Source organism: Martes martes (genome assembly GCF_963455335.1).
Source record: "Martes martes genome assembly, chromosome: 4".
NCBI lineage: Eukaryota > Metazoa > Chordata > Mammalia > Carnivora > Mustelidae > Martes > Martes martes.
In genome coordinates, this window is record NC_137891.1 from 87,152,310 (window position 1) to 87,172,379 (window position 20,070).

The 20,070-nt window shown below is 40.6% G+C and overlaps 1 protein-coding gene across 4 annotated transcripts; it reads left to right on the forward strand.

The window, feature by feature from the left end:
* Nucleotides 1-1,594: 1,594 nt before the first annotated feature.
* On the forward strand, nucleotides 1,595-18,904 carry ANP32E (acidic nuclear phosphoprotein 32 family member E). 4 transcript variants are annotated; one of them, XM_080801247.1, is made up of 7 exons: nucleotides 1,595-2,068; nucleotides 5,361-5,510; nucleotides 6,114-6,236; nucleotides 7,201-7,363; nucleotides 9,335-9,513; nucleotides 14,798-14,852; nucleotides 16,554-18,904. In XM_080801247.1, exons 1-7 carry the CDS (start codon nucleotides 2,015-2,017, stop codon nucleotides 16,622-16,624), a joined length of 795 nt encoding a protein of 264 aa, XP_080657373.1. In that variant the 5' UTR covers nucleotides 1,595-2,014; the 3' UTR covers nucleotides 16,625-18,904. The 4 variants fall into 4 exon arrangements, with proteins under 4 accessions (XP_080657373.1, XP_080657374.1, XP_080657376.1 ...); XM_080801248.1 differs by having other exon boundaries at nucleotides 15,934-16,932; XM_080801250.1 differs by having other exon boundaries at nucleotides 2,040-2,068; nucleotides 5,440-5,510.
* The last annotated feature ends 1,166 nt before the right edge of the window (nucleotides 18,905-20,070 follow it).

Consider the following 20,070-nt stretch of genomic DNA (forward strand, 5'->3'; position numbering starts at 1 on the left):
TGCCTTTGGCTCAGGTCATGATCCCAGGGTCCTGGGATAGAGCCCCGCATAGGGCTCTCTGCTCAGCTGGGAGCCTGCTTCCCCCTCTCTCTGCCTGCCTCTCTGCCTACTTGTGATCTCTGACTGTCAAATGAATAAATAAAATCTTAAAACAAAAATTCAAAGGAAACACTTATCCAGGAGAAGACAATCACTATTTTGTTTTCCTAAAGTATTTAACATGCTAACTACCAAATATCTACATTTTAAATGTAAGCCTAATTGAGGAGTTGTGTGTCTCTGTGTGGGAGGAGGAGGGGTGGTGGCAAAGTGGTGAGGAGTCTGTTTGAAACGCTACGGTCTCTAACCAGAGAAAATGAAAACGCCAAACAACTTAAAACTGCAAGCAAGCACCCCGCTCTGAGAGGGGTTGTACTAACGCACCCACTTTCTCCCCAAATCATTTGGAATTTCTTTGGGTATTTATCCTAAAAACGGATTAAGGGAATGAAAAGGGCAAATTTAAGCAAGAACTAAGAAGTTAGACTCTCAAAACAAAATTTAAAAAAAAATCATTCTTATCCTGCTCTTTTATATCTCCCATTCATAGACTTTGAAAAGCATATTTAAGGGGCGACTAGGTGACTCAGATGGTTGGGCGTCTGCCTTCCGCTCGGGTCGTAATCCCAGGGTCCTAGGATCGAACCCCCCATCAAGCCCCGCAACGGGCTCCCTGCTCCGCGGGGAGTACGCTTCTCCCTCTCTCTCCCCACTGTCCGCCCAAGCTTGTGCTCTCTCACTCTGTCAAATAAATAGAATCTTAAAAAAAAAAATTCTTAAAAAATATAAAAGCACATTTAACCTAGAGATATCCATGGAAACCAACCAGAGGGAAATGAGAAAGGAGAGGCATTGCAGTACCATTTCTATGCGAACTGAAGTCTGATTTTCACTAGTCCAGCACTGTTTTTCCTCCAAGGTCTTGCTTAGTGTTCATTACAGCAACAATTACCTCAGTAACAATTCCTCCAGGCTAGTTTTGTTTAAAGATGCCTAACTTATATACTTCACCCAAATGTTTTCAAAAACGTTCAGTCCTTCATGTTGGAAGTTAAAATACTATCTTTATCCAGCGTCTGGCTCTGCACCAGAAGCCTATCCCCAGCCGGGCAGTGCCACGAAAGCTCACGTGCACCTCGGCTGCAAGGGGCTTTAAAACAACCAAGAGCTAGTGCGTATTTGTATGCAAAATTATCAGTCCTGCAACCTGGGCCCAAAATAAGGTTGCTTTCTTCCTCCCTTTCACACTAAAAACAAAACCGAAAGAAACAAATCCAGCAGGTATCAAAACCGTCCGAACGCCCAGGGAAAGCGCGCCAACCACACAAAGAAAAGGAGGGGGGCTACTGGGATTCAAAATCGTTTCCCCAGGACGAACACCCTCCCGAACCTATCGGAGTTAACTGCGCGCTTGGTTGTAGCCAATAGGTACAGCGTTTCTGGTTCAGGTCCACCCAGAAGACTGATGGACACTTATGCGGCCCAATGAAACAGTGTGATGCTGAAGAATTAACCAATACATTCGGGAGGTGGGTGGAGTGTAGGCCAGGGGGTTGGCTGTGCCGTGTCATGGAGGCTCAGTCTCAGAGCAGCCATTGAAGGGGAAGGAACTGCGGTGTGTGTGTGTGTGTGTGTGTGTGTGTGGGTGTGGGTGTGTGTGTGTGTGTTTGTGTGTGTGTATGTGTGTGTGTGCGCGCGCGCGCGTGTGTGCGTGCTTGTGTGTGTGTGCGTGCGTGTGAGTGCGCGCGAGTGTGTGGACAAGGAGGTGGGGGCAGCCGAGTTAGAGTCCCAACTCCTTGGACTCCATTTGCTATTCTCTTCTTTCTCCCCCACACCTATCTGGAGGTGGTGGGCGTTTATATTTGCTTTTCTTTTCATTCATTTCCAGATCTTTTAAAATTTAAGGGTTGGGGGTAGTGGGAAAGGCAGGAAAGGGTAAGGGAAGGGAGTAGTAGCAGAAGAGCAGGAGGAGGACATGGAGATGAAGAAGAGGATTAACCTGGAGTTAAGGAACAGAGCCCCGGAGGAGGTGAGATGACTCAGCCCCCTTCCCTTCCCCACCAGACTTGTATTCAGAGGTTCGGGCTTCTGGGGGTCCGGGTATGTGTGTGCGGAGGGGTAATGAATTATTCCCCACCTGGGATTAGGGTTGGGGGATATTTAATTTTAAGTGTTAAATCATTAAAATCTTCTACTTAAAATGGCGAAGGGTTTAAGTTTCTAGGGGCGTTTTTGTGTGTCTGGGGGTCTTAGCCTCTTTAGGCTCTCTACTAATCGGGAGTCCAGGCCTGGTGGGGGCGGGAAGCGGGGTGCTGGGGTCTGCTCCGCCGCTTGGTTCCCTCCTCCTCCCGGGGGCCGGCGGCGTGGGCGCGACCCCCCAGTCCCACTTGCCCCTGCCGCAGCCATCGTCGCCTGAGAAGTTAGTCCAACTTTTCTGCAATGCTGCCAACTCTTTTTCTCTTTTTTGGGGGGTGCCCCCCGCCTCGAGGCCCGGGTGACTGACGTCGCGCCGGGCGCGGGCTGGGGTCCCCGGCGGTTTCAGGACCGCCTGCTGCTAGCGGCGCCCACTCCCCGGGGAAGCGGCGCGCGCTGACCGCCGTGGGGCGGAATCTGGGTCAGCGGTCGGTTCCCCCAACGCGGGTAAGTTTTGGGAGTCGCCGCAGAGACTAGAGGTGAGGAGGGGACGCGAGGCGTAATCCTCTTCGTCCCCCCGCGGTGTCACGATATTCGGCGTGTCGTGTCGTAGTGGCCGCTACTCCGAATTTGATCCCTGGAAAAGGTCTCAAAAAACTCAAATGGGTCGTAGTAGTTTTGTGCTTTAAAGATGGATTCGGGGAAACGAAATGATGCTCTCTGGCTGCTGTCTCCTTAGTTAAAGAGACGGGTTTGGGAGGGGCCACGTGAAGCTGGTCGCGGCCAACTTTTCGGGGGTCGGACGGGAGGCGTTTCCGCCTCCTTTTCGAGGGCACCCTCCTCGGCTTCTCCCAGCCCTCCCCGCCCGGGGCGGAGGCGCTGGGAACGCCGGCGGGGAGGCGACCCCTCTTTCTCTTGAGGAGTCCCCGCCCCGTGTGGGGTTTCCCGTGGGTCGGAGCCGCTGGTCGCGAGAGCGCGGCCTCTGGCCAGCTAGGAACCTGGCACTTCAGACCGCAGACGAGAGCGTCAAGAGTCTTGTTAATTGCGGCCTCTGAAATAAACACTAGAAGTGGATTCTAAGGGATGTAGTTGTTTTCAACGGGTGAGGGTGGTGCCAGTGCCTACCAGAGCAGAAGATGAGTAGGTCTGTTTGGTGGGCTGTGGCGGCGTGCAGAGTGGGAACCCAAGGTCTTTATATACCTTTTTTTTTCTTTTTTAAGTCTCTGGTTCCCTGAAATTAGCAAAAGGCAAGGAGAAGGAAAGAGTCGGTACTATCATCCGAGGGGAACTGGGAGTTTTCTAGGGCCTACTCTTTGGGGGCTGCAGGAAAACAAACAAAATCAAACTTTAAAAACTTCCTCTCAGGAGCACACATTTAGAATGCTTTTTTGTATGTCTTGGGTTGGAAAAGTAGATTTGCTCCCCCACCCTCTTTTGTTTACCTATGCTACCCATAGGAATTTCCTCTACAATTTTGGGGGGCGCCAGACGTTGTCTTTTTGCAGCCTCTCCTTCCTCCCTTAGGGTGTAATAACCATCTCTTATATTTGTATAGCTCTTTATAGTTTACAAAACACTTTTTGTGTTTGTTATTTACCTTTCTCTTTCAGACAGACTTGTAAGGTGGATTGTATTGTTCTAGAATCCAAATTAGCAAACGGAGTCCCAGGGCAGTGAAGTTCTTTACTCAAGTGGAAGAACTGGTTTTCTGATACCAAATCTGGTGGCCCTCTCTCCTCCATTCACCTGGACTAGGAGTCAGAAAATTTAGAGTGGAAGCACAGCTCTGTCATACTAAGTGTGTGACCCTAGCCAAGTCATTCTAACCCTTTGGGTCTTGGCTTCCTTACTTCTTCTTCTTTTTTAAAGATTTTATTTATTTATTTGACAGAGAGAGATCACAAGTAGTCAGAGAGGCAGGCAGAGGTTGGGGTTGGGGGTGGGGTGGGGGCTCAGGCTCCCTGCTGAGCAGACAGCCTGATCCGGGACTCCATCTCAGCTCGATCCCAGGACCCTGAGATCATGACCTGAGCTGAAGGCAGAGGCTTTAACCCACTGAGCCACCCAGGCGCCCCTTGGCTTCCTTACTTCTGAACAGGAGATCATATGTCTACTCCTGTCTCTAAAATAATTATGTCAAAGTCATATTCAAATAAAGAAGGTGGCATTCCTTGTTTAGTTTTTAGCCTCAGAATTCCTCAAACATATTTTTGCACTGGGAGTAGAGATCCGGGATCTCCTGTCTCCCCCTTAGATTAAGTCTAACAAAACCAGCAGGTTTTGTTCTACAACTCTGATGTGATAAGGGGATGCAGCCTAACTACCCCGTCCACCCCCCAATGGGGAGAAGTCCACAAAAATGCTACCAGGGTGTTACGGAGAAATAACATCTTGTCAAGGATGTATTGTTCTGGGCGACATTGTTTGGCCCTGCCATTAAGAACAAATAACCTCCGAAAGCCAGCTTTCTCAAAATGAGCTTTCTAACATTTCTTCATGAAAGGTAACAAGGTATTTTTGAGCTATGGTGGCATTTATCAACTGAAGATAAGGGGGTTTTAATGTGAATAAAATAGTTTCCTTTCTTCTCCCTGCTGTTTTAGGGCAGCTCACTTGAATCCTTTCCCAGTAGTCTGGGCATCCCCTCACTACGTAAATATATGCCCTGAGAATCCTTCTTATCAGGGGCGGAAGCAAGTTTCACATGGGACCTTTTTCAAAGTTTTATTTATTTATTTATTTTTAAAAAAGATTGTATTTATTTATTTGTCAGAGAGAGAGAAAGAGCGCACAAAAGCAGGCAGAGTGGCAGGCAGAGGCAGAGAGAGAAGCAGGCTCCCTGTGGAGCAAGGAGCCCGATGTGAGACTCAGTCCCAGGATCCTGGGATCATGGCCTGAGCCAAAGGCAGCGGCTTAACTAAGCCACCCAGGCGTCCCCAAAGTTTTATTTTTTATGCATCACGTATTTGAGCAGGCATTGAACTTCTTGGTCTAAGTTTAAATTTAAAAGTTTAACTTATAATGATGACTTTAGATTGTATTTAAATTTTTGATGGGGGAGGAGAGAATGAAAAGGATCTGTGTAAGGGGGATTCATGGTTTAAATATTCAGATTTCCAGTGTGTCTTGACCCAGGTCTTTTGCTAAACAGACTCAGAGTAAAGAATCATTCATTTTCTGTCTTACAGGTGACAGAGTTAGTCCTTGATAATTGCCTGTGTGTCAATGGGGAAATTGAAGGCCTGAATGATGCTTTTAAAAAACTAGAGTTTCTGAGTATGGCTAATGTGGAACTAAGTTCACTGGCCCGGTTGCCCAGCTTAAATAAACTTCGAAAGGTAAGTTGGTATTAAGTGTGAAATCATCATAGTTCTGATGCCAAGGGCTAGTATGTCTAGGTTTTGGCCAAATGAAACCACCATTCTGCCTTTTAATTAGAAGGTTCTAAATTTTTAGAGATAAGAGAATGGGTTATGTAGGATTTTTAGAATCAGCTCTAATACAGCTTTTACAAATTTAAGTTTAATAATGAAATTGTTTTATGATATCAATTTGGGTTTAATATCTACCAAATGTTTTTCTCTGAAACATAAAATCTATCTGTAACACATCTGGAACCAAATTTGGATTAGAAACTTATTATATAGAAGTTCTAATATATTATTTGGTGATTATGGGTAGGAATTTGGAAATTAATAAGTTGTGACAGTCTCTTGAAGCTAGAGAGAATGACAGTTGTTTTTCTTCTTCAAATTGGTATATTTTAAAAATCTGGGTGCACATGGCTGACTCAGTCAGAACATGTAACTCTTGATCTCAGGATTGTGGGTTTGAGCCCCACATGGGGTGTAAAGACTATTTAAAAAACAAAAACTTAAAAAAAATCTGATTTGCTCTAAGCCTTCATCATTGTTTGTTTTTCCTCCATGTTGAATATATAGTTGGAACTTAGTGACAATATAATTTCTGGAGGTTTGGAAGTCCTGGCAGAGAAATGTCCTAATCTTACCTACCTCAATCTGAGTGGAAATAAAATCAAAGATCTCAGTACAGTAGAAGCTTTGGTGAGTGGAAAGTCTCCGAACTTGGTCTTTTTTGGTTGTTCTGCTGAGATTTGATTGTGTTTTATCTTGCTGATTTATATTTCACTCTTTGAAACTTCTGAATTTCTTAGAGGTTTTTATCTATATGTAGCTATATGTTTTACTGTTTTCTCTTAGAGTGAAACAGATAAATTTTTAAATCTAAGAGAAATTTATTTATCATTAACTTCAGGAGTTGAATATCTGGTTTTAAACTTCCCAGTATTTTCTTAAGTACTATTCTTTTTCCTTCCTTCTTTTTTTTTTTTTTTTTTTAGTTATTTTATTTGCTCCTTTCTTTCCTGGTATGAGATGAAGTGAAACTCACAAAAATTGTTGCTCCAATTTAAAAAAGCTTGGGAGGAGGTTGAAATTGTTGACAATGAGCTTGACTGGATTTAAGCTAAACACATTATTGTTGTTGCCTATTTATGTACCTACTTGGTCAACAAAATATATTGAATGGCTACTATAGTAAGGCACTAAGCCAGGTGCTGGAGATTCAGTGGTGGAAAAACAAAGTTCCTATTCTTGTGGAGTTTACATACAGGGCCTCATTAAGAGAATTGTTATTTGGGGTGGGGGTGGGGTGCCTGGGTGGCTCAGCTGGTTGAGCTTCTGCCTTCAGCTAAGGTGTGATTCTGAGGTCAGATGGAGCCCCGCTCCCTACCCTGCTCAATGGGGATCCTGCTTCCCTGCTTTTTCCTCTCCCTTTTCTCTCCTCCCCTTGTGCTCACTTGCTCCCTCCCTCTCTCTGCCTCTCAAATAAATAAATCTTTTAAAAAAGAGAGATAATTGATACCAAAACTCTTTGTCATAAAATTTGAAAAACCCCCAAGTCATTCTTTTGATTTCAAATATATATTTTCTGGTTCATGAATCAAAAAGAAAGAACATAGTATTTAAAATCTTGAAATGTTTAAGTTTTAACTTTTTACTTTTCCAGCAAAATCTTAAAAATTTGAAAAGTCTCGACTTGTTTAACTGTGAGATCACAAACCTGGAAGATTACAGAGAAAGTATTTTTGAGCTGCTGCAGCAAATCACCTACTTAGATGGATTTGATCAGGAGGATAACGAAGCACCAGACTCAGAAGAGGAGGATGAGGGTAATCATTCTTGATGCTTGTAAATATAGGCTCCAGCCTAGCTATGCCATTTCGATTGGGCTTGGATATTTAGGTGTTGAAAAAAAAAGATGTTAGTAAGACAAGAAAAACTACAAAACCCACAGTCCTAATCCTGTATTTGTTCTTTCAGGTTTCTGATACCTTTGGGGAATTAAATGATTATTATACTGTCAAGCTCTGTGAAATTTTATATCCGTATGAACTTGTTTAACCACTACCTGGTAAAAGTGGGAATTTGTTAAATAGTACCTTTTTTTAAAAAAAGGAATCGTTCCTTTTTGTAACGTTATCTATAATAGTCAAGAAATAGAAACAACCCAAATGGTCTGTCAACTGATGGATGAACAATGCGATATAGCCATACAATGAAATATTATTCAGTCTAAGAATGAATGAACTACTGATACGTGCTGTAACATTGAAAACATTCTGTGTAGTGAAAGAAGCTAGACACAAAAGGCCACATTTTGTGTGACTCCATTTGTATGAAATGCCCAGAATAGGCAAATTCATAGAAACAGAAAGTAGAGTAGTGGTTTCCAGGGCTGGGTGAGAGGAGAATGGGGAGTGACTGTTAATGATTATGGGTTTTTTCGAAGTGAGGGGGGGGTGTAGGGGGTGATGGAAATGTTCTAGTATTAGATGGTGAATATATATTATTGGATAAATGGGTGACTAACAGATCAGATGATGGAATGGCTGTTGTTAGTAATGGGACACTGTTACTCTTTTTTTTTTTTTTTTTTTTAAAGATTTTATTTATTTATTTGTCAGAGAGAGTGAGCACAGGCAGACAGAGAGGCAGGCAGAGGCAGAGGGAGAAGCAGGCTCCCCGCTGAGCAAGGAGCCCGATGCGGGACTCGATCCCAGGACGCTGGGATCATGACCTGAGCTGAAGGCAGCCGCTCAACCAACCGAGCCACCCAGGCGTCCCGACACTGTTACTCTTGGTTGAAAATTTTTTTACTGTAAAAAGAAATCTAATAGAAAATGATAGAATGATAGAGAAGGTGGTTTTGAAGTGTCCACAAGGTAAAACAAACTTTAGTGCATGTAATGTTTCAATGAAAATGTGTATGTTGGAAATATTTCAGTATTTAGAAACCATATTTTGGGGCGTCTGGGTGGCTCAGTGGGTTAAATATCTGCCTTTGGCTCAGGTCATGATCCCAGGGTCCTGGGATTGAGTCCCACATGGGGCTCTCTGCTCAGCAGGGGAATCTGTTTCTCCCTCTCCCTTCCCCGGCTCATGCTCTAGCTTGCTTGCGCTCTCTCTCAAATAAATAAAATCTTAAAATAAATAAATAAATAAATAAATAAAATAGGAACCATATTTCTTGGGGCACTTGGGTAGCTCAGTAGGTTAAGTGTTTGCCTTCAGCTCAGGTCATGATCCCAGTGTTCTGGGAGCAAGCCCCACATCCTCAGGCTCCCTGCTCAGTGGGGAGTCTGCTTCTCTCTCTTCCTCTGTCCCTACCCCCTGCTTGTCCTCATTCTCTCTGTGTCAAATAAATAAATAAAATCTTAAAAAAAAAATAGAAACCATATTTCTCAAATAGAAAATATGGATGTTGTAAAAGGGAAATCTTTTTTTTTTTTAAAGAGATTTACTTATTTATTTTAGAGAGAGAGAGAGAGCACGTATGTGTGCATAAGCAGGGAGAGGCGCAGAGGGAAGGAGTCAAAGAGACTTCCCACTGAGTATGGAGCCTGACTCATGACCCTGAGATCATGACCTGAGTTGAAATCAAGAGTTGGACGCTTAACCGACTGAGCCACCCACCCACCCCTTAAAAGGGAAATCTTAAAAAAAGAAAATCACCCTGAGATACTTTCCGCTTACCCGTTGGCTTAAGAATTTGAAGTGACTGGAGCAAGGGTGGATAGGATCAACATACTTGCAAGAAAATTTGCTCAGCCATTTGCTCATCTTTTAAAATATTATTAAAGATGGAGATGAAGATGATGAAGAGGAAGAGGAAGATGAAGCCGGTCCACCTGAAGAATATGAAGAAGAGGAGGAGGAAGAGGAGGAGGAGGAGGATGAGGATGAAGATGAAGCAGGCTCAGAACTGGGAGAGGGAGAAGAGGAAGTGGGCCTCTCATACTTAATGAAAGAAGAAATCCAGGTGAATGGGCACCTTTTATGTGTGCTGAAAATTAATTATTTAGGCATAGCGCCAAGTACTGTAAATAGTGAGTTGTGTAGAAATCTGAAAGTTGTTCCTAACGTGTGGGTCTGAGTGTATCTGTCTTGCCTGTCATTTTTCCTCACTGTCCCCCAGCTCAGACTGTATCCAGATAATCCTAAATGCATATTGATTTTACTGCCCAGGTATCTTTCAAATCCAGTCTGCCCGGAGCTGTACTTCAAAGTGTGGTGGAAACATTTTACAAAAGTTTCAGAGCCTCAGCTTCCTTTGTAAAACAAAGATTGTATCAACCTCTTAGGCTTCTTTGAAGGATTTAACAAGATAATATATGTCAAGTGTCTAGTCACTGGCACATTGTAGGCACTCAGGAAAACTTTCGTTGCCCTGATGATTTCTTGCTTACAGTTTTGTAGTAGCTTTCCAAATGGCCTGTCTGAAAACAGTGTCACCACTTAAGTGTCTCTTCAATGGTTCGGTTTGTACCTGCCTAGCCTGAATGCAGATGTGATGGTATCACTTTAATGTTGAAACACTTTAATGTTTCCCTGTTGCCACCCAGGCATACAAGGCCCATCATTATCTGGCCCCTGCTTCCTTCTCCAGCCTCTTCTCCCCCAATACCAAATTTAATTGTCATACCAGGCTGTTTCTTGCCTTTCTGTCTGTAGATACATTGTTTGCTCTTATCTGAAAAGACTTTCTACCCATGCTCTCTGATCAACTTTATTTTCTTTTTTACGAAGGTAAACATAAGTATAGTTGAAGCCTGACAAGTGCACTGATTTTATGTACACATTCGTGACATTTTATTTACATATATACTAGAGAGGGAGAGAGAGCACACTTTGTGCATGCTTTGTGAGCTCTTTAAAAACTTAGTTCTGGAGTTGTCTCATTATTGAAGCTTTCTGTAACTTTTTATAGATAATCTCTCCTTCCTCCGTTACCTTTGAATCTCATTTAGTCTTCTGTTGCCTGTAGGCACTTTTGTAAAAACTTGTTTGTTTGGCCACTTTCTCCTAGATGGTGAGCTCCTTAAGGGGACGCTCATCTGTCTTTGTATCTCAGCATCTCGTGCACTGACAGGGACATAGTAAGCTCACAGGAAGTGTCAGTTGACTTGAACAAATGATCTTTAGCTCCTGGGAATTAGTTTCCTCCTAATGTTTTTAAATTACTGAGTTTTATTTTCATAATTCAAGTTTTTTATTATCAAAAATAATATGTCTTATTTAGACTAGAAATTGTTAGTATTCTTATTTGTTCTCCTAATGACCTTTACATTGGTTAGATAGATAATATCACTGATCAATGATAATTTTTTTCTGATACCATTTTAAATATGAAACTAATGTGGAAAAATAGAACTTAAACTTGGTTGGGGCCTTAGTGAGTCAGCAGCTGTACAATAAGCATTCCTAGAGAAAATCAGCCCGTTCAGTTTACATCAGCATACAGCTTGAATATTTTGCCCCTGTTTGTTTGTATGTTTATTTATAAAAGAGTTAATTTGTTAGATAGACAGAGAGAGCACAAGTAGGGGAAGCGGCAGGCAGAGGGAGAAGCGGCTTCTTGCTGAGCAAGGAACTGGATGCAGGACTTGATCCCAGAACCCTGGGATCATGACCTGAGCCAAAGGCAGGTGCTTAACCGACTTAGCCACCCAGGTGTCCCTCCCCTAAGTTTTAAGTTATTTAATAAAATAATGGACTCATGTTATTTGGCTTTTGTCTTTGTCAGTAATTCTTTATTAAGTCTGTATAGTATTAAGTAGTTTAAAAATGACTTTCAACCAACTGCAGATGTTTGTGTTTATCATTCCATTGAATTTTGGGGAACATTAACTAAAAGTGACATAGTCAGGGTCCCTGGGAGGTTCCGTTGGTTAAGCATTTGCCTTTGGCTCAGGTCATGATCCCAGGGTCCTGGGATTGAGTTCCAGGTGGGGCTCCCTCCCAGACTGAGTCCCCAGTGGGGCTCCCTGCTCAGTGGGGAGTCTGCTTCTCCCTCTGTCCCTCCCCCTGCCCATGCTTTCCCTCTCTCTCTCCCTCTCTCTTTCTGTTGCAAAAATGAATAAATAAAATCTTAAAAATAAAAAAGATTCTTGGGGCGCGTGGGTGGCTCAGTGGGTTAAAGCCTCTGCCTTCGGCTCAGGTCATGATCCCAGGTCCTGGGATCGAGCCCTGCATTGGGCTGTCTGCTTATCAAGGAGCCTGCCTCCACCTCTCTCTCTGCTTGCCTCTCTGCCTACTTGTGATCTCTGTCTGTCAAATAAATAAATAAAATCTTTTTAAAAAAAAGATTCCCTCAAAAATAAATAAGTAAAATAAAAGTGGCACAGTCAAGTAAAGAGTAAAAATCTCTGAGATGATAACCACAACGTCAGGTCAGTGTAGTACCTGGCTACAGAAGCTTTCAAACATGAATGGTTTGAATACTAAAAACGATGTTTTTAGTATTTTTAATTAGTTACGTTTTAAACATATTTTTAGAAGATGAAAGTCAGTACAAGCTTCCGAGACTGTTGAGATTTAAAAAGAAAGTAGAAGGAGATGGAAACGGGAATTGAGTAGCTGTTTTTGGTTTGATTATCATTTTTATTTCAGTTACTCTTCAGAGGTCAGAAATTAATGTGTATAAAGAGGGGCTTTATGTTTCTGTAGTATATTTCTTTAAAAATGGGGATGGGGACTTTAGAAGAATTGGGAATTGCAATCCCTCTGGACTATACAAAGTACAATGAGCAAAGAGTTCTTTCCCATTAGTTAGGGAAAGATCATAGTTACTACTGAACAAGCTGGTAAAAGCTGTTTTTATTGAGGGATATCATCTAATAGATGACACTATAAACATTGAAGGCTTGGATGATAGCTCTCCTTGTGGTAAGCCAAGTTTAAGGTGCAGCCTTGTGGAATCACTGTGTTGTGCCCCTGAAATTCACGTAATACTGTATGTCAGCTGTACTTCCCATTTTAAGAAAGGCTTAAAAGTATGAATCAAGTAATCTAAGCATATTTTGTTTAAAACAAAATCTGGAGACGCTATTAGATTTTGAGACTTGGGGTTTTCTAAATTGTCAAAGTATAAATGTGATTAGTATCTCAAGTGTTTTTTTTTTAAAATCACAAATACTTAAACATCCTCATTTATCATTCTCCACAGATCTGAGATATTTAAAATGTGTCCCTTATCTTTCTTTCTCTCTCTCTCTTTTCTCTCTTTCCTTTTCCTTCCCCTCCCTCCCCCTTCCCTGTCCCCTCTCCTCTACTTCCTTTCTTTTCCACTTTAGTTTAAAGCTTTAGATTTTCTGATTTTTATTGTGGTTCCTTTTTATGCTACTGACTACCCCATTTATTCCTTCTCCTCTTTATATCTTGATGGTGTTCTGGTACAGAATGCTTTCCAGTGTTTGAATTGGTTGTATAAGATTGTTTTCTGATACAAGTTTCCTACAGTCGAGTTTCTCAGGGGATTCTACCTACATGCTGGGAAATTAGGTTCTGTTTAGTATTTTTAGACACAAATGGGGCTGTGGATACTATGAAAAGGATGGGTTGTCCAAGTTTTCCCCTAACTACCCAGGAATTCTTGACATTTGCCACTTAAAAGTATTTTTAAGGAGCATTAAACTTTTGTGGGGTTGGAGGGGAGACCCTAGATTTGTTCCATTTTTTTTCAAACATATGGTAGAACTCAACTATTTAGAACATGGCGGTAAGTGTAAAAGACCTCTGATTAGCCAAAATATAGCAACAAAAGACATTTTCTTTCTACGTAGGTGAGTGTTCAAGCTGTTATTCTAAACCTGTTTTATATTCAATTCTCTAATAAGCTTGTCAGTCTATTTTCTGAATCTATAGCAGATTAAAATTGAAGTAGTGAAATTGAAAAGAACAAGGCATGAAAACTAGGAAAAGATACAATTTAAAGTAGAGGCCAGGGTCATTTTAATTTATTATTTTTTATTTTACTTTATTTTAAAAAATATAAAATAAATAAATAAATAATAAATATAATAAATTATATTTAATTTGTTTTTTAAAGATTTTATTTATCTATTTGAGAGAGAGAATGAGAGAGAGAGCATGAGAGGAGGGAGGGTCAGAGGGAGAAGCAGACTCCCCATGGAGCTGGGAGCCCAATGTGGGACTCGATCCCGGGAGTCCGGGATCACGACCTGAGCTGATGGCAGTCGCCCAACCAACTGAGCCCCCCAGGCACCCCCAAGGTTGTTTTTAAAAGGAGAAAACCATCCTACATATTTTGATAGGCCCTGAGGGAATCAGGAAATACTAATTAGTGTTATGTTCATGATCAAATGATTATGACTGATTATTCAAGAGAAAGGTTTGTTAGGTTTAGCATAAAATGGTAGGAGGGCACTTTAGAGATTTCTATCCCAATTGGTTAAAGTAAAAAAACAAGAAACAACAACAAAAAAACCTGTTATGATGTTTCAAGGCTGTGTTTACATCTTAGCTATCCAGAATAGCTCCTTCCATAAAGGTTGTAGATCAAGTTTTGTGGTTTATTGACATTGCTATTTTGATGTGTACATTTTTAGATGTAGGAGAAACTTAGAGATCTTTCTAGATGAACACTTTTCTTTTATTGATTGGAAAAATGAGGTCCAGGGAGATTAAGTGACTTATTCAATGCATGTTAACTATGTTGGGGCTAGGATTCAGGTAACTTCTATCTCACTCTATAAAATAGGAAACCTTTCTTTGAAATTGTCAAGTTAACTCTGTCCGTTATAGTAGCCACTGGGCACATTTTGGTTATTTCAGTTAAAATTAAATAAAATGAAAAATTGAGTTCCTCATTTGTACTGGTCACATTTTATTTTATTTTATAATTATTTAAAGATTTTTTATTTTTAAGTAATCTTTACACTCACTGGAGTTCAAACTCACAACCTTGAGATCAAGAGTTGCATGCTCTACTGACTCAGGCAGCCAGGCGCCCTTGTGCTGGTCACATGTTAAATGCTCAGTGGCCACGTGTGGACAGCACAGATGCAGGACATTTCCATTGTTCCAGAAAGTTCTTTTAAACAGCGCTGGTCTAAAATGTAACTTATTTTCATAAGCTAGATTTAGTTGCGTTCTTAAAAAAGACTTATATGTTAGGCAGAGGTTGTTAGAACATTCACAGAATAACCATAGATTTTTTTGCTTTTGTTGGAATGTATTACTACGAAACGATGAAAAAGTATGTAAAGGCTTTTTATTCTCAAACTGAATATTTGGTTTTCAAGGATGAAGAAGATGATGATGACTATGTTGAAGAAGGGGAAGAAGAGGAAGAAGAGGGTGAGTTGCATTAGCCATAAAAGGAATCCTGACATTAAAGTTAGAGCTATTATTCACATGCTTTAAAGAATGTGTTTATAATAATTCAAATTATTACTGGCCCCTGATTTGATTTTGGTAACATAGAGTGCCTTGAGAGGTGTAAAACCTTCTTTTTTTTTTTTTTTTTTAAGAGAAAGGAGAGAGCGTGCAAGTAGTAGTGGGGGTTGTAAGAGAGGGAGAGAGGGATTTTTTTTTTTTTTTTTAAAGATTGATTTTATTTATTTGTCAGAGAGAGAGACAGCAAAAGAGGGAACACAAGCAGGGGGAGTGGGAGAGGGAGAAGCAAGCTTCCTGCCGAGCAGTGAGCCTGATGCAGGGCTCGATCCCAGGACCCTGGGATCATGACCTGAGCTGAAGACAGACACTTAACAACTGAGCTACTCAGGTGCCCTAAGAGAGCGAATCTTAGGCTCCAGGTCTAGCGTGGATCCCATGTGGAACTCCATCTCGGGATCCTGAGATCATGACCTGAGCCGAAGGCAGATGTCTGGCTAAGTCACCGTGCCCCATAAAACCTTTTAAAAGAGTAATTTTCTGGGGCGCCTGGCTCAGTCGGTTAAGCATCTGCCTTCAGCTCAGGTCCTGATCCCAGGGTCCTGAGATTGAGCCCAGCATGGGGCTCTCTGCTCAGCAGGGATCCTGCTTCTCCCTCTGTCTGTGCCTGCTTCTCTGACTACTTGTGCTCTCTCTCTGTCAAATAAATAATCTTTAAAAAAAAAAAGTAATTTTCGGGGCGCCTGGGTGGCTCAGTGGGTTAAGCCTCTGCCTTCGGCTCAGGTCATGATCCCCGAGTCCTGGGATCGAGCCCCGCATCGGGCTTTCTGCTCAGCAGGGAGCCTGCTTCCTCCCTCTCTCTCTGCCTGCCTCTCTGCTTACTTGTGATCTCTGTCTATCAAATAAATAAATAAAATCTTAAAAAAGTAATTTTCTCAAGGCATTCAATAATTTCATTAAAAAAAACCCCCAGCCTATAACATTTATTTTCAAAACTGGTATGAAGAGATGAGATAACCTTGAGCTTAATTTATTATTTTCTTAGGTCTTTCATTTTGAAGAGGATGAATGAAGCCTTGTCCCTAAGAGAAGAGCAGTTGAACTCCGAGATAATGTTCTTTTGAGATTTGCTCTCTAGTACTCCTTACCTAGGCCTTTCAAAATAAACTTAAAAGTTTACTAATGACTCTTAATGACTGACCCCTAGTTCTTGGTCTGTACTTCATGATTTGGCCACAAGGGTGCACAGCAAACTATCATTATTTATGGATTTCTAAGTCTATTAAGTCTGTTCAGTACACCAAAATTGAAAGAAATTCAGAGAGGAAACTTGACGTATGATTTTTTATGCCACTAAGTTTTCTTTTTTTTTTCCCCCCAAAGATTTTATTTATTTATTTGACAGACAGAGGTCACAGATAGGCAGAGAGGCAGGCAGAGAGAGAGAGGAGGAAGCAGGCTCCCTGCCGAGCAGAGAGCCCAAATGTGGGGCTTGATCCCAGGACCCTGAGATCGTGACCCGAGCCGAAGGCAGAGGCTTAACCCATTGAGCCACCCAGGTGCCCCTGCCATTAAGTTTTCAATAAGATAGATTCACAACTGTAATTTGATAAATATTCATTTGTGGAAAATACATTGTAAATTTTTCTTTCATTCTTCTTTCAGAAGAAGAAGGTCTTCGAGGGGAAAAAAGGAAACGAGATGCTGAAGATGATGGAGATGAAGAAGATGACTAGATCATTCTAAGACCAGATTCCCTAATGTTCCTGGGTGTGCAATAGAGTGATCCCATCTTCTTTGTTTCTTCATGTACCATAGCGATCCCTACGGAAGATAACCTGTAACTTTTTATAGGAAAAGTGTGGTTTTACTATTTTTGCCTTATCATTCCAAATAAGATTTACTAGTCTGTTAATGATCATATCATATGTAGAGAAAAAGTTTTCCTTGACCCCATTGTGAAATTTATTTAGAATCTTCATTTTTCTCATTCAGGCTCACTGTATTAGTTATTTTTAGCCCATAATTAAAACATGATCACTTTTACACAGGTGTAGTTTGGTGCATTTCATTCATAAGGTTATAAAGTTATTTATAAGTCAACTGAAATCACAGTCGGCTGGAATATGAAATGAAAATAGTCTCTTGACTGATAAGTTGGTTATATTTTTAGAGGTGACCCAGAGATCTTTAGTTTGAAGGCAATGACTTGTTTTTGTTTTTTGTTTTTTGGGGTATGGGTATTTGGGTGCTTTTTTTGTCACATGAGTAACCTAGAAAGTAGGAGCAGAATAGCAAAGGTTCTATTCAACAATATAGTTCAAGGCTTTTGTGGAGGCTTCTGAAACCTTTTAAGCCAGGTGACTAATAAGATTTTATTTTTGAAGGAAAAATGCTTGTATTAAGTTCAGAGACATGCAGGTGAGCCCTTTGTTTTTCTAGCTGAAAATCACGACATGCCAGCGGTTGTTAATTTTGTTTTGTTTTTAAGTGTGCATTCTTTTTCTTCCTCCCAGCAATTCCTTTATGATCACTTTCATTCCTTGTTTCACTCCCTTCTCTCTATCTCCAAAAAAAGTTGGGAAACTTACGGCTCTCCAGGAAGACCTTTATTTAGTCTTTTATACCTCAGCAACCTTTTCAGACGGTCTCAGTTTTAAACAAGCTAAATGAAAGAAATTGAGTATTTTCTGAGCTATGAATACTATTATCAATACAGTTTTATGTAACAGATTCTGGTTATTGTAACTCTCTTGGTTGACAAGATGTATAGACTGTATTAATAGGGTGAAGAAAGAAAGCAGAGGAAGCTTTCAGAAACAGCATTGCTGTTCCACAAAAGTTAGAACAATTGCCTGTTGATAATTAGTGAGACATTCAGGTCAAATTTGGGGGGAGGTTAGCTTCCCAAATGGTTTAGATACCACACTGCAAAGTATTTCTAATTTTTTGGAGTAGAACCTTTAATTATTCTTCCTACAGTTTTAAGGTATTACCAGATATAACTTCTAATTGGAATACACTGGGCAATTGGAAAAATATTTGAAACTAAATGCTAAAATTAAGATTTGTTTTCAAGTGGAAACCCACTAAAAGTAGAAAAATATTTAGGCTGGCTGTGTTTCTTTATACAGCTACTAAATATGATAATATAAGTAGACAAGTACATTCCCCTTTTTTTGCAGAGGCTCCGTGTTCAAGGCAATTGCTTTTTAAATCTTGGGTTTTTTTCCACTGTTTTGAATATCTGAGTTTTTTAATGTTCGCATCAGCAAATTAATTGAAGTTATACTTCTATACTGGGACACATTTAAATAATGGAGTGAAGAGCTTCTTTTTTAGTTTCAGATGTATGACTTGGGGTTTTAAAGTAAAAATTACAAAGTTATTTGTGGGTAAACTAAAAAAGTTGTACAAGTGACTGAAATAAAACTCTTGGAATAAGTTCAGTGGGGGGACTGGTATCTCCAAAAGGCTAACATTTTACTCCTTTTTTAACACTTGAAATGCCCTGTTATAGTCCCTAAGAATTCTCATTGCATAGTATATGCCAGACTATAAAATACTTATTTTTAAAATGAAATCTATATACTGACTTTCTTATCAATCATCTTATTGTGCAATCAAAATTAGAGTTCTTTGGTTTGAAAACAACATTTAGAGCCTCCAGATAACTTTTTAAGACTTATTTAGCTTTGTGGGTGGTATTTTCACGCAAATAAGGAAGGGTGGGTTTTATATTTTGTAGAAGTTTTTGGTCCTATTTTAATGCTCTTTGTATGGCAGTATGTATATAGTGTGTTAAATTTCCTCAAAACTCTCCTTTAAAAACTTTGAAGTTAATACTTTTGTGCAACTGTGTTTTGAATAAAGCCATGACAGTGTTAAAAAAATGCAGCACTCCTGATTATTCTTTTATTGTTTCTGACCGTTCCCCGTTTTTTTTTTTCTGTGACTGCTGTAACTTAAAGTTTTGAAATTGAATTGCTTCAAATAAATGGAAGATTTGTTGTTAATTATTAGTTTCAGTGTATGACATTCACTTTTTGAACACCACGGCTGAGGGCTTTGAAAGTCTTTTTATTTATTTTTTTTAAAGATTTTATTTATTTATTTATTTGTCAGAGAGAGTGAGCACAGGCAGACAGAGTGGCAGGCAGAGGCAGAGGGAGAAGCAGGCTCCCTGCTGAGCAAGGAGCCTGATGTGGGACTCAATCCCAGGACTGGGATCATGACCTGAGCCGAAGGCAGCCGCTTAACCAACTGAGCCACCCAGGCGTCCCTGAAAGTCTTTTTAAAAACAAACAGCTTGGAAGTTCTCAAACACTTGGATGTCATAAGAGGTATTACAATGTAATAATTTAACCCATCATCTGCCTATTTTTTTTTGTCCAAGAAGCAGAAAAAGTTCTGGATTCCCTTAATTTTCCTTTCGGAGTTGCAAACTGAGCCAGTACTTTTAAATTTTTTAAAATTTAAATTCAGTGAACTAACATATAATGTATTACTAGTTTAGAATTAGAGTTCAGTGATTCTTCAGTCGTATATAATACCCAGTGCTCATTACATCACATGCCCTCCTTAATGTTCATCACCCAGTTACCCCAACCCCCCGTGACTCCCCTCCAGCAACCCTCAGTTTATTTCCTATGATTTAAGAGTCTCTTATGGTTTGAATCCCTCTCTGGTTTCATCTTATTTTTTCCTCTCTTCCCCTATGATCCTCTTTGATCCTCTTGTTTTGTTTCTTAAATTCCACATATGAGTGAGGTCATATGATAATTCTTTCTCTGATTGACTTATTTCACTTAGTGTAATACCCTCTAGTTCCATTCACTTTGTGGCAAATGAGCCAGTACTTTCTGTATTTTAGTGTGAAGTAGTAACTTTGTTACCTATAGTTGAAGTAACTTATCTACAGTTAACTACGGTGATTATAAATCTGCTGTACACAAATAGGTTTTTTTTTTAAAATATTTTATTTACTTATTTGAGAGAGAACACAAGCAGGGGGAAGGGGAGAAGGAGAAGCAGGGCCCCTGCTGAGCAGGGAGCCCAACATGGGGCTCGATCCCAGAACACAGGGATCATGACCTGAACCGAAGGCAGACACTTAATGACTGAGCCACCCCGGCACCCCTGTATACCAATAGTTTTAACGAATGAATCTAAAGTCTTCATT